We start from the raw sequence: 12,912 nt of genomic DNA, 5'->3' as shown, positions 1-12,912 counted from the left end.
TGTACAAAACATCTCCGTCCAGTAGCCTAATATGGAGCACTTTTTAAATTGAGATGTGAGTGAGAGAAGGTCCTGTACACAGCTGCTTGTTGTCCTGCTGCAGTTTTAGAAAAAATGCAAAAGTTGATCATTAATGTTTTATTATGAACGTACAGTTGAATGGCCCCCAGTGATAATAGCTAATGGTTATGCTGGTGCTGATGGGGATCCTAATAAAGAAAGAATTTTCCATTAAAGAAAAGATCCAAAATATTTGTGTATGCTGTCAATTATTGTTGGTAGAAAGAAAGAAAATTGGATCTACCCCATCCCTCAGTCCAGGTGGAGCCACTTATTCTAGTGACACAGTGACTCTGTTACAGTAACTTTAATGTTACTTATCCAAATCTGACAATGCCTGTTTGGCAAGTTTACCGTTAACATTAACGTTACATAACGTCAGCTAACTGACGAGGTGGGCCATTAACGTTACTTTACTAACATTGCTCACCTTGTAACAGACGTCTTTTGTTCCAAAGTGTTTTCACCCAAAATTCAAACACTTCTGTAATATGTTTTGACTTCTGTGATTGATTCTTTATTAACTGCAGTTAGCAGACTTCCGTTATTTTAGCATCGTTACCAAAGCTTGAAGCTGGCTAATTAGCTAGTTGGGTAATGTTAGCTAAGCTATAAGCTAACGTTAAGTACCCATACCCGCTAATTATTGAAACACATAATTAAAATACTACAATTTCACTCACCTTCTGAGGGTTCTCTTTCTCTCCAATAAACCGAAAATCCTGCCATTATTTGTCCGGTATCTGCATGAAGAAAAGTCCAAAAGGCTCCAACAGAGCATAGCTGCTGAGCTCCGTGAAGGACTGTATTAGCTGAACTAACCTGCGGCAGTCAGTTGGCTAGCGGTGATAGCCACAGCAGCCACCTGTCAATCAAAGCGACATGCTAATAATGCAGAATTTTAAGGCTTAATTTAATTTAAACGGGTGACACAGGTCACACCTCACAGTTGTCATGAAGGGCAAAATTAGCTATATACACTAAAACCATTTTTTGTACCAGGCAGTAAACATGTTTTATTCTGCTGTAAAGTTGGCCATTTTAGCATGGGAGTCAATGGAGATTGATTCCCTTTTGGAGCCAGCCTCAAGTAGCCACTCAATGAATTTTTTTTAGGCATTTCTGGTTCGGCTTCACCCAGGAAACCAGAAGGTTGCCACTTGCAGCAGACACACAGGCGGGCAGAGTGAAAACAGAAAGGCAAGACAGACCATGAAATAACACTAAGCTAGACAGAACAGGAACAAAGCTAGACACAAACACATAAAAACTGATGACTAAAAAATATCCACAGCAGGCAGCTGTTTTCAGAGAAAAAGCTCAAAATACCAAATGTACACTACCTGATCAGCAGACAGACACAGTTAGAGAGTTAACATTTTGGCTAAAGAGCCAGATATGTTCCTCAGGAGTTGGTAGAGATTCATTGCCTTTCTACAGTCACAACACAACAGCTCTGAATGGCAGATAAAGATTAATCTTCTACACTGTGGTCTGACTCACTGTTTCAAAATGTTCATATTACGGAAAAAATGCTTAAGTATGCGGTCTTCTGAAGGAGAGTTGAGAATGTTTAAGTTCACACACACACACACACACACACACACACACACACACACACACAGGGTGCCACCTGGGGGGGAGCCAGGGGGAGCTTAGCTCCTCTAAAGAGGACACCAGCTCCCCTAAAAGCATTTGTGATATTTTGGGGGGTCTCTAAAATATTGACAGCATGCTTTATTGCCATTAATTTCTATATTTCTCTATCATCATGGATCCATGCATAAATTCAGGAGCATCTTAAAAAAAGTGAACTAACCCCGAAAACCATGGTATAGTTCGCACACTGCGCACACACACACACACACACACTTTCGTTCACGTAGCATGCTGCTCAGTCTTCCTGCCGCAGGATATTTTTCTGTTTCTTCATATTGTTTTATCATACAGAACTAATGAAGCACACTGAGGGGAAATGCAGAGGCAGCAATAATGAAAAAGTAAACCTCAGTAATAAACAACTATGACCTGCTTAGCAGAGAGAATGGGGTGGGAAAATAGAAGAACCATATGGAAACGAGAGGAGGAAACATATGTAAACACACACACACACACACACACACGTTTTAATGCATATTTACATGGATGGACACATCAGCATTGCGCACACACACACACTCACAATGACACAGAGAAAACTGCTGCTCTCTGTGTGATAACCCCAAACACACTTTCATCAACCAAAAGCTTTGATCCTCCACACTCTTTTTCTGAGCACACTAAGACAGCTCATCGACCGCATTCATGAATACTTTATGAGAGGAATGTGAAAGTTTTCAAGCACTGTCGAGGAGAAGGAGATGAGCAAGAAGGAGAAGATGAGGAAGAAAGGAGAGAAAACAGCTCGGAAAGAACTGAAAGAAAATAATTTATGAAATTCAATCTATTTTTCAATATATTTTCATTTCATTATATTGTAAATGCTCTGTACTTGTATAGCGCCTTTCTAGTCTTTTCGACCACTCAAAGCGCTTTTACACTACATCTGCATTCACCAGTCACACACATTCATACACTGAGCCTAAGTGCTCCAACGGAAACTAACATTCACACTCACTCATACACTGGCGGAATAGCCACCAGGGGGAGCCAGGGATTGAACCGCCGACCTTCCGATTAACGGCCAACCCGCTCTACCTCCTGAGCCACAGCCGCCCCCCATATTGCGCATTTATTTAAATATTCTGGAAAACTCACAAACATTTGAACACGTCAGAAGTGGCAAATATTCATGTGTCATATAGGTCATATGGGAGTGGCAAAATGGCTCCATATCGCTACCTACAAAATTTTTTTAAATTTGCCCCCGTGCCATATTTGACCTAGATGCACAAAATGTTTTGGGACATGTATCAAGTACCCATACCCTGAACTCAACAGGAAGACAGCCATTTTGATTTGTAACAACTCTCGAATGCTTTAAATCACTGTTAAAAATACATATCTTTACTTTGGCATTTCCTTTGAGTTAAGTCAGTTATTATCCCTGCTGATTTTAATATCACTTTATATCATATACGTTATAATGTTTTATTGCTGTACTTTTACTGTGGAATTACTGTTTTACTGTTGTATTTTTAACCTGTAAAGCACCTTGGTCAACCCTGGTTGTTTAAAGTATGCTATATAAATAAAACTGATATTGATATTGATTGATATGAAAGTGCAATTTTACGAGCTCTGTACTTTAACAAACTCCTAGAGAATTAATCAGATAAATCTCAAATTTTGCTGCGCAGTCTAAAGGCATTGATGATGAAAAGTTGTGCTATCTGTGAGCGTGTCTGTGACGTGGCATCGCAAAATCATCATTCACCATGAAACAGGAAGTTGTTGTTATTTTAGTGTACATGCTCACATCTGTACCAAAATGTAGATGTATGATAACAGTCCCGCCCTGAACACATCCATATGCCAATATTCACTCAAAGCCATAGGGCCACCTACTGGAAAACAGGAATTGATTACTTTTATGCTGTGATGAACTACTCTGGAGGTGGAGTGGAGGTTGGCCACATCCACTTCAAAACTGTCTCAGAAAAGCCTTAACACATTGATGATGCTATGTTGTGAATAGTGTGAGTTTTCCTTCAATGGCATGTCCGTGACGTGGCAGCAAAGCCACTAGATATGATAATATTTTGAACCTGAAAATGAGCGTAATACCACCTCTTTAAATAAAATTTTCACAGTGGGTTTCATACTTCACGTAGTGGGACATGACGTATAATTAGTGGGTGTTCTCTAACGCCACATAGGGGAAACGGGAAGTGACGGTAAGTCCTTTGTGCAGCATCTAAAGTGCGTGATAATTCAGAGTCTCACCGTGCAAGGGCCTGGGGCGGGGAAGCTGCTTGCTGTATTTATTTTCTGATTGTATATATTAACCGAGTCATAGTTCCCTCCTACAATTATGAGTATGACTGTTAAAGGGGCATTATGTAGTTTTCAGCGGTTATAAGATTGCAACCATATGCGTGCTCACTTAAACTCATGAGCTAGCATAATCTACTCTCAAACTACTTTCATACAGAAATACCACAATAAACGCAGGAACACCAGCATGCAGGCTTTGGCTTTTCTCCAGACAATGTTCAGGCTCTGTTACTTCAGCGCTCCCATCTCAGAGGCAGATCAACACCGGCACCATACCTTTCATTCAGTGTATCGAGCCGCATATCGGCACAATCCTCCCGGAAAAAAGGCAGAGTGACAGCGGCTACAGACAGGCAGGGACAACAGACAGAGCTGGAAACTCAGGTAAACTCCCACTGCAATGTTACAGTAATTTTTGTTTTATCAACTGTAGGTTGAACTAATCCATGCTCGTTACACGATAACGGTACATTTACTGCATTTAGCCGACGTGCTACATCGTTAGCTCGCCTGCTGCTTTTCAGTAACCATCTTTACTATCTGTGAAGCTAAATGTATTGGATGATAATGAAATGGTTAATGAGCTGGAATGGATATTATAATGGAATTGTGTCACACTTTATAACAGTTAGACCGCAGTTAGTAACTTTACTGTAACTAGTGATGGTGGATGTCTCTTCCTCTGTGTTGTTGTGACTGTTTTGTTGGAGTGTTTTATGTTATGTGGGTCACGTTAATTACAGCGACGGAGAGGAGGAGAAGCTGTGTCCCTGAGTATTGGTAAAACCACTATAAACCTAAACTGAACGTTACGAAGCAAATGGCGGCAGGTCCGAGCTACTGTAGCATTAGCTGGCTGCTCCTGGCTGCATCACTATAGGCTAATGTTACTAAACAAATCGCTCCACATTTGCTTTTTGCTGTTACATCCTCTCTGCAGGCTAAATCATCAGTGGTACACAGGATAGTAAGATGGGTCACGTTAGTTGGTGAAGTAATGTGGAAAGCGATTTAACATTAGCAACTGATCGGCGCTAACATTTATTCATTTAGCTGACGCTTTTATCCATATATGTGCTTTATATGTCAGAGGGGCAACTAGGGGTTAAGTGTCTTGCTCAGGGACACATTGGTGGATGTGTCACAGAGGGGAGTTGAACCTGGGTCTCTCCCACCAAAGACATGTGTCTTATCCACTTCACCACTACCACACCACTAATGTGACTTTCTCTGTGTTTCTCCAGCTTTACTTTATTCACTTTGTTCTTACTCGACATCATCTGAACCTTTTTGGTCTGATGTACTTCAGCACATAATCCTTTATTGTTGTTTTGTATCCTTACGTGGAGCCTGTGTTTTGCTGTGAGCTGGTTGTTTTGTTAGTGGACTGCATGTCGTTAGCTGCCATGTTGTCGCTGTAGTACGAGAGGAGCGTGCACAGGGCTGAATCCGACCCAGAGTCCCCACATTAAAAGCAGAATAGTGGCTGATCCAAGCAATGGAAAAAACAGGCGTGTGTTTCATTCTAAGTGAGCTTTTAGCCCACTGACAATAAGGCAATGAAAATTAGATTTATTAATAAGTAATTTCATTGAAAAACTTACATATAGCCCCTTTAAAGGAGACCTATTATACTGCATTTCTAGTCCTATATTGTTGTTCTGTGATTCCTGTATGGCAGCTTTGAATTATTCAAAGTTCATAAAAATCATTTTCTATCTTATACTGGCCCTTCATTCAGGCACTCATTTCATCCTCTGTCTGAAACAAGCTGGCCCCCCCTCTCAAAGTCCATTGTCTTCTGATTGGCCGAGACCTGAAGCACATTACCAGGTTGTTGTTGCCACTGAGCAGTACAGACAGACTCAGTGTAGCTCAAGCAGCAAATTGATTTGATGTCACTGCTAGTCGTCTGCCTGCGCTCTGTTATTGCTGTACAGTTTATTGGTGAGAACCTCCAGGAAGTCTGTGCTAAAGTTGGTGAGTGAAATTCTAGTACTTTATTTATGTGTTAACTATATTTAACTGGTATCGCTGTCGGCATACATAGCTAGTTTGCTTAGCTCGTTATGCTAGTTAGCCAGATACGAGCAGCCCCAAACTGTGCTAACAATGCAAAGTTAACGGGAGTGTGTTCTAACCACAGTTTTTAAGGAGTCAAAAACAAGTCAGCAAGAAGAGAGAAGCCAAAATGTATTACATTAAAGTTAGTGTTGGGTGATAATACTTTGATGAAAAGGCGTCTGTGTGTTGTAAAGTAAAGGCTCAGCTCTCAGTTAGCCGACGTTGTGTTAAGGGTTACAAATGGGTAATGTTAGATTTACCTACATACTGTAACAGAGTTACTGTTCAGTTAGATACTAGTCAGATAATATTAGGATAAGTGGCTGCACCTGAACCGGAGGGACACGAACGGTTGAAGGGCAGAGATCTGAGGGGAGAGCGGCTGCAAAGTCCTGACTGACTGCCGAGAAGAGCCATGCACCTCCATGTAACGTTAGCGTAACTCAAAAGGGCCTTAAGAGGTGGATGCATTAGTTGACAGAACAGATGTTGTAGGCTACCTGCAGAGATTTGCATCCACCTTTTTTGTCAGCATATATGAGCATTATCTACCGCGAGGTGCAGGCAATTCTCTGCAGGCATGCAGAACTCTGCACCTGGTGTGAAGACAAGTAGCTGGGCTGTAATTAGGGCAATAGTCCTGAATATGGTAAAGTTAGTTTAGTTAAGGTGAGAAAGGTGTGTGAGAGACGCTTCTGAGTTTGTTAGATTAGAATTTGCCATACAAAATCGAAAATCTTAAAATTATTGTGGTTCCTAGAGTCTCCAAAAGTAGACTAGGAGCCAGAGCATTCAGCTATCAAGCACCTCTCCTGTGGAACCAGGTTCCAGTTTGGGTTCAGGAGGCAGACATTTCTCCACATTTAAGAGTAGGCTTAAGACTTTCCTCTTTGATAAAGCTTATAGTTAGGGCTGGCTCAGGTGAGTCCTGAACCATCCCTTAGTTATGCTGCTATAGGCCTAGACTGCCGGGGGACTTCCCATGATGCACTGAGCTCCTCTCTCCTCTACTTTCTCTCCCTCTTTATGCAACCTCATCCCATTAAAGCATGTTACTAACTCGACTTCTTCCCTTTCCTGTAGTCTTGTGCTTTCTCGTCCCTCTCCTCTCTCCTCCTATCATGCAGGTGTTTCTGGCTCTGGAGCTGTGGAGTCTGGATCTGTGGTTGCGAGTCACCTGCTGCCCCCGTGTTCCTGCTCGACACCCTCTGCTACAACTATTGTTACTAGTCCTATTGTTATTATTGTTATTATAATCATTGATATTACGATTGTTATCATTAACACTACTATAAATATCTTTACCATTATTCATTCAGTCTATAGCAACATCACCTTTACTGTCTGTACCTCTGTGTGTATATTGTGTAGGCTGCCTCCCTCCCCTCTCTCACTCCTTCCATCCCTTTCTCTTTTTCTCTCTGTTCCTCTCTCTCTCTCTCTCTCCTTCACCCCCAACCGGTTGAGGCAGATGGCCGCCCACCCTGAGCCATGGTTCTGCTTGAGGTTTCTGCCTCTTAAAGGAAGTTTTTCCTTGCCTCTGTCGCCTAGTGCTTGCTCTTGGTGGGAACTGTTGGGTTTCTGTAAATATCACAGAGTACGGTCTAGACCATACTAAAATAAACATGATTAAATACCAGAGAGGTTATCATGCTGAGGTGATCTCAGAGTTCAGTAGCTTAATGGCTCTTTGGAAGAAGCTGCTTAACTGTCTACCCATTGTTGCCAGAGGAGCTGATTGCAGAACCCTCCAGATGTGATTTGCTGTTTTCAGCTCCACAGGAGAGAACCGCTCCAGCTTCCAGTGAGGCTCTTCAGCCTTTTCTTTTTACGCCACAACACCTGAACACTACTGATGTGAAATTATGACACTGGGTTCCTATCAATAGATTTTATCATTATAATAATAACTCTTACACACATTATTTCAAGTGATACAAACTATTGCTTGTGTATTTGGAATAATTTGTTTTAAAATGTACTACTACTAATACTAATTATTTTAAAAATAAAATCAAATTCTTCATTCATCATCAGTATCCTATGTTAATTGTAATTAGTTGATCTAAACTTAATATATTATAGTTAACAGCTGTAAATGAAACTAATAAGATGGTATTTATAGGTTAACATTTTGCATATATGTAAGAGGAAAGTTTGATGTTATATAATGTTTTATTTTGACATTTCTTTAAGAGACAAATTTTGACATTGAGAAATTACTCTATTTTGAAAATCAAAGAATCATCTGCACACTGAATAGTTTTGATGCCTCGTAGGAGGTGTAATTTATACCTCTTAGAAGGTCTTGTGTGGTTTACATTGTAGATGCACCTATTTACTACAAGTGCATTTGATCAGCTCTGAGACCTTAGAGTTTGCAACGTCACAATGAATACCACCTATTTGGATTCATAATTACTCAGTGTGCAGGTCATTCTTTGTTTCAGCACTTACCCACAGGATGGTTTGGATGTGGACACATTCTTCTGTATTTAAACTAGACTTAAATCAGAGCACCAAACAAGGCACTCTTCAGAAACTTCAGGCTCTGTTACTGGGTGTATGGTTCCTTATTTATCTTAGAGTATAAGGTAGAAAGTAAAAATACTCCTGCACAGAAATACAATGCATAATTACTTTTCAATATTTTATGTGAAACACATGTAGGAGTATTTTCACTTTTCAACTTAGACTGATGTTCTTAAGCAAGAGCTTTAATGTTTGGTGTTTTCTCTGTGTTATACGATTAGGTTGTCCTTTGTATTGACAGAATATGAAATCTAACATTTTCAGTAAGTACTAAAGACAAGGAGTGCTAATGTATATAAAATTTATTACATGTGAACCATAAAGCATATATTTTTTTAAATGGACCTATAACACAAATATGGACAATATTTAAAACTAAAAGTAAACAGAAGGAGAGAATGCCTTTCCACATCAGTCCATATTAACAGATACAGACTTCCAGCACACTAAGGAGGCTTCCCAGGTCTCTCCAGTGTGACTACAGGAGGAAAATGTGTAAGAAATGCTTCAGGCAATGAAAAATATAAAGTAAACAATACAGATGAGTCTTTAACAAAATAGCATATCATGGAAAAGCTAATTGTCTAACGTAATTTATTTCAAAAAGTGAATCTTTGATATATTCTAGATTCATTACACAAAGTGAAGCATTTCAAGACTTTTTTTTGTTTTCATCTTGATGATTACGGTTTACAGCTCATGGAAATAAAAACTGTTAACTGGAGAGGAGCTCTCTAATCAGCTTAGTAACTCAAAAACACCTGCAAAGGTGTCTGAAGCCTTTAATCTCTCAGTCTTGTTCTCTTGTTCAACTTTTCCACGGTATTCTAATTTTTTGAGATTTTCATCTAAAAGGTGGCTCAGTGTTTTAATGTTGACAGTGCTATTATGTCATATAAAATGTAACAAGGGAGACAGTCTTTAAATGTTTTTGTGTTGTCTTTTTAAGACAGACAATTTAATAACAGCTATCAAATGCCCAGTAGTAAAGACTAGTAACATTACTTACAGTTTAAGCTGTGTAGCGGACATGGAGGCATCAGAACCTCAACAAGAACTGATCACTGAAAGAAATAAACATCTTATAAAAAGTACCTTTCTCTCTCAAGTGTCCTTGACAATAATCTCGCATAGCCCTGGCGACAGCAGCAATGTTATTCAAAATAGCGATGTGGGGAATTACCTAACGTGATCTGTTAATACTGTTAAGAGTCATGGCTGTTAGGAATATGGTTTCTGTGTTCATGTCTTTCCTGTTTAAGTCTGCTTTTGGTTCCATGTCTTTGTTCCCAGTCCTGTGCCTTAGTTATGTTTTAGTATTTACTTCTTGTTCCTCATCTACATTATGTTAGTTTAGTCTGCTCTGTAGTCTGTGTCCTCGTTTAGTTTTTGTCTGCTATGATCCCTGTGTTAGAGTTAGCCTGTGTCTTAGCTCCTCGTTCTGTGTCTCGGTTCGTGTTTTGGGTTTCACTCATGTCCGTCTCTGTCGGTCACCCATGTCTGTCTTCTTGGCGTATTAGTTCCCAGTTCAGTGTTTTACTTAGCTTCAGTCTGTGTTAGTTTAGTGGGGATATGTCTGCTTGTGTCTTTATTAGTTTATACTTATTCATCTGATCTGTTATGTGTTCAGTAACCTGTCATGTCTGTTCCCTTCCAGTATGCCTGGCTGTCTCCCTCTTCTCCCCTCTGCTCTCTCTCTGCCTGCCTCGTTAGCCTCATGTTTGTCACCTGTGTTGCTCCCGCCCTGCACGTTAGTCCCTGTGTATATATACCTGGTGTTTCCGTCTAGTCTTTGTATGGTCATTGTAGCATGTTGACGCTCTGTCTGTCTGTGGTTGTAGTTCGCGCTGTCTCGTCTTGCCTGTTCCCTGTGAGTTCTTTGAATTTTGGTTTTCACCTGTTTTTTGATTTCTCTGTCGGATCACCTGCTTAGTTGTACCTCTATGATTTTGGATTACCTGGACTCAGCCACTCATTGTAAGTGTGCTCGCTTTTTGTTTGTTGGAATAAATCTCCTTTGAACTGTACCACCTCTGCTTTGCATCCTGTGTTTGGGTCCTCCAACCTGCTCAACCCACACCTACCCTGACACATGGCTAACTTTTTACAAACTATTCAGCTTCCATCATGTAACTAAGTAATCTACCGCTAGCTTATAAAGTTTATTACAACAAAATCAAATGACATCCAAACGACTCGCAACTAACATTCTCATTACGCAAAAGGGTTCATTGATTTGCTTTATATTGTTCGTTTTATTAATGTTTTATTAGTAACTGTTAACATTAGTCTCAACAAAATCTAGTTTTGCAAATAAACGTTACCACTGTTATATATTAAAAATCGTTTAAGCATTTTAAACCTTGTGTAGTATATTATCAATAATAGAGAAATAGTTATTTTAAGTGTTCTATAGTTTCAGGTAACTTACCTTTCCTCGATTGTAAATAACGACCATAGACTGGTAAAAACACGGTCACAGGTTCCAACCTCCACCATAAATCTCCAGGGATCTAGAAGCTATCTTTGCTAATGCAGAGTAGCATATAGCATTAGCTCCTTAGCCTGCGCTAACTTGGTCACGTCGAGCTAGGCAGGCATGCTTTCAGCAACACGTCACCTCAGCTCCACCTACCTCTTTGCCCATTTTTGGTTATCCGGGATTGATGCACGGTGACGTGCCGCCAAGATGGCTACAACCGGCTCGCCCAATTTGGGCTTTAAAATTGCTCTTCAGAAACCAACAGTGCCGTCACAGACACTGCGTCCATTTTTATAAACAGTCTATGGCGTAGCTGTGCGGCGCAAATGACCATATATGGAATACCGGCTCCATGTAGCTCCGTGTGTCGTCAAACGGAGCAGTCAGTAGAAAAAGCTGATAAACAGGGTGTTCAGAACAGGAGGAAATCTGCAGTTTTGGCTCACGAGGATTTCTTTAAAATACTTTTACCTCCTTATTTGAAGCTTTGGCCATGTTTAACATGAACATCCAACATTATAACATTGTAAGACAGAAAATATGGAAAAGCATAATTTGTCTCCTTTAAGTAGTGATGCTATGTAAAGCCTCTCTATAGTTATTTCTAGACTAAAACTGTAGAGGTGTGTGTGTGTGGGAGGTGTCCTCACAGTCTCACGGTCCAGTTGCTTGTTGACCTTGATGACCCCACAGAGTGGATCAATAAAGAAATGGTTGTCTCGATCTCCACTGATGATGGAGTAGAGAATGTCTCCATTCAGCTGACTGTCAACGTCCTCTGCTACCATCTGAAAACACACGTACACACACGCAGGGTGAGTGAATGTTTCAATTTGCCCTGTCCTATATTTTACAAAAGACTTTCTTTATAATTGTTTGTGTTCCAAATGTCTTCTTCCAAACTGTCAATACACACAGGTTGCTATGGTATGGCGACTTTGATATTCACTGCACTACTTTGGAATCCATTATGAAGCCCAGGTCATTTTGGCTCTACTTTGCCCAAACTTTACCAACCCAAACACACAGTTTTGAGGAAATCCTAATAATCTGTGTGCTCAGGTCAAAATATACTTATTTATATACTATAAAACAGACTAAATACTCTAAATATATCTATAATATGTTATTCTTTAATAAGACTGAATAGATAACAGCAGCACAAGCACAAGAAATTTAACAATCCAAGGAAAAATGTGAACATTAATTCTTTGCTTCGCTATGTAAGTAGTGAATTTTCTCACGACACTCACGCAACTGACACTTTTCACACGCAGCAAGCAACTGTTATGCCACACATCATTTTTCTCATGCAGTGAAAAACAAAAGTATAACTGATAATTATCATTGAAAAGGTGCCACAAACACATTTAGAGGTTACTTTATGACATAGACACAGAGGAGGGAAGATTAAATTATGCCTGCATGTGTACTGACTCAGCAGGTATGATATCACATGAGAAAAGTTGATCTACAGGAGAAACATATCTGAACACAACACAGAATGCCTTAGAGCTCCACTGCATTATATTATGTTGGACCTAGTTCTACTTCGTATAGGCATCGCCCTCTAAGGCTATCGCTATTGGGGTTTACCCCTATGCACAGCACTGAGAAAATCCCACCAGTGAGATCTAGCCTCCCATTTTCATTCAGCACTGAGTTTAAAGAGCAGAAGATCACCAGCTAGCGTTGTCTTCCAGCAAGTCAGCCAGAGCGGGGCGGGATGCCACTATATCCGTACGGGTGTGCAGTGTCTGACACGGGCTTCATCCTGCCAGGGTACCTCCATCCCCCTCAGGCAAACGTTGAGCTAACAAGGAAGCTAACATGCGGTT

At 40.3% G+C, this 12,912-nt stretch overlaps 1 protein-coding gene across 5 annotated transcripts in view; it reads right to left on the bottom strand.

Annotated features, from left to right (window-relative positions):
* The window catches only part of fat3a (FAT atypical cadherin 3a), a 322,007-nt gene that overhangs the window by 57,964 nt on the left and 251,131 nt on the right, over nt 1-12,912 (bottom strand). For all 5 annotated transcript variants that reach the window (XM_038693326.1, XM_038693323.1, XM_038693324.1 and 2 more), the window contains one exon: nt 11,725-11,862. In XM_038693326.1, the coding sequence (XP_038549254.1) occupies nt 11,725-11,862 (138 nt within the window). The remainder of the gene's footprint in view (nt 1-11,724; nt 11,863-12,912) is intronic.

This window comes from Micropterus salmoides, unplaced genomic scaffold (genome assembly GCF_014851395.1).
Source record: "Micropterus salmoides isolate LMB-PRFRI ecotype aquatic unplaced genomic scaffold, ASM1485139v1 Ms_hic_scaffold_3, whole genome shotgun sequence".
NCBI lineage: Eukaryota > Metazoa > Chordata > Actinopteri > Centrarchiformes > Centrarchidae > Micropterus > Micropterus salmoides.
The sequence above is the reverse complement of the archived record's forward strand: the minus strand, read 5'-3'. Positions and strand labels throughout refer to the sequence as shown.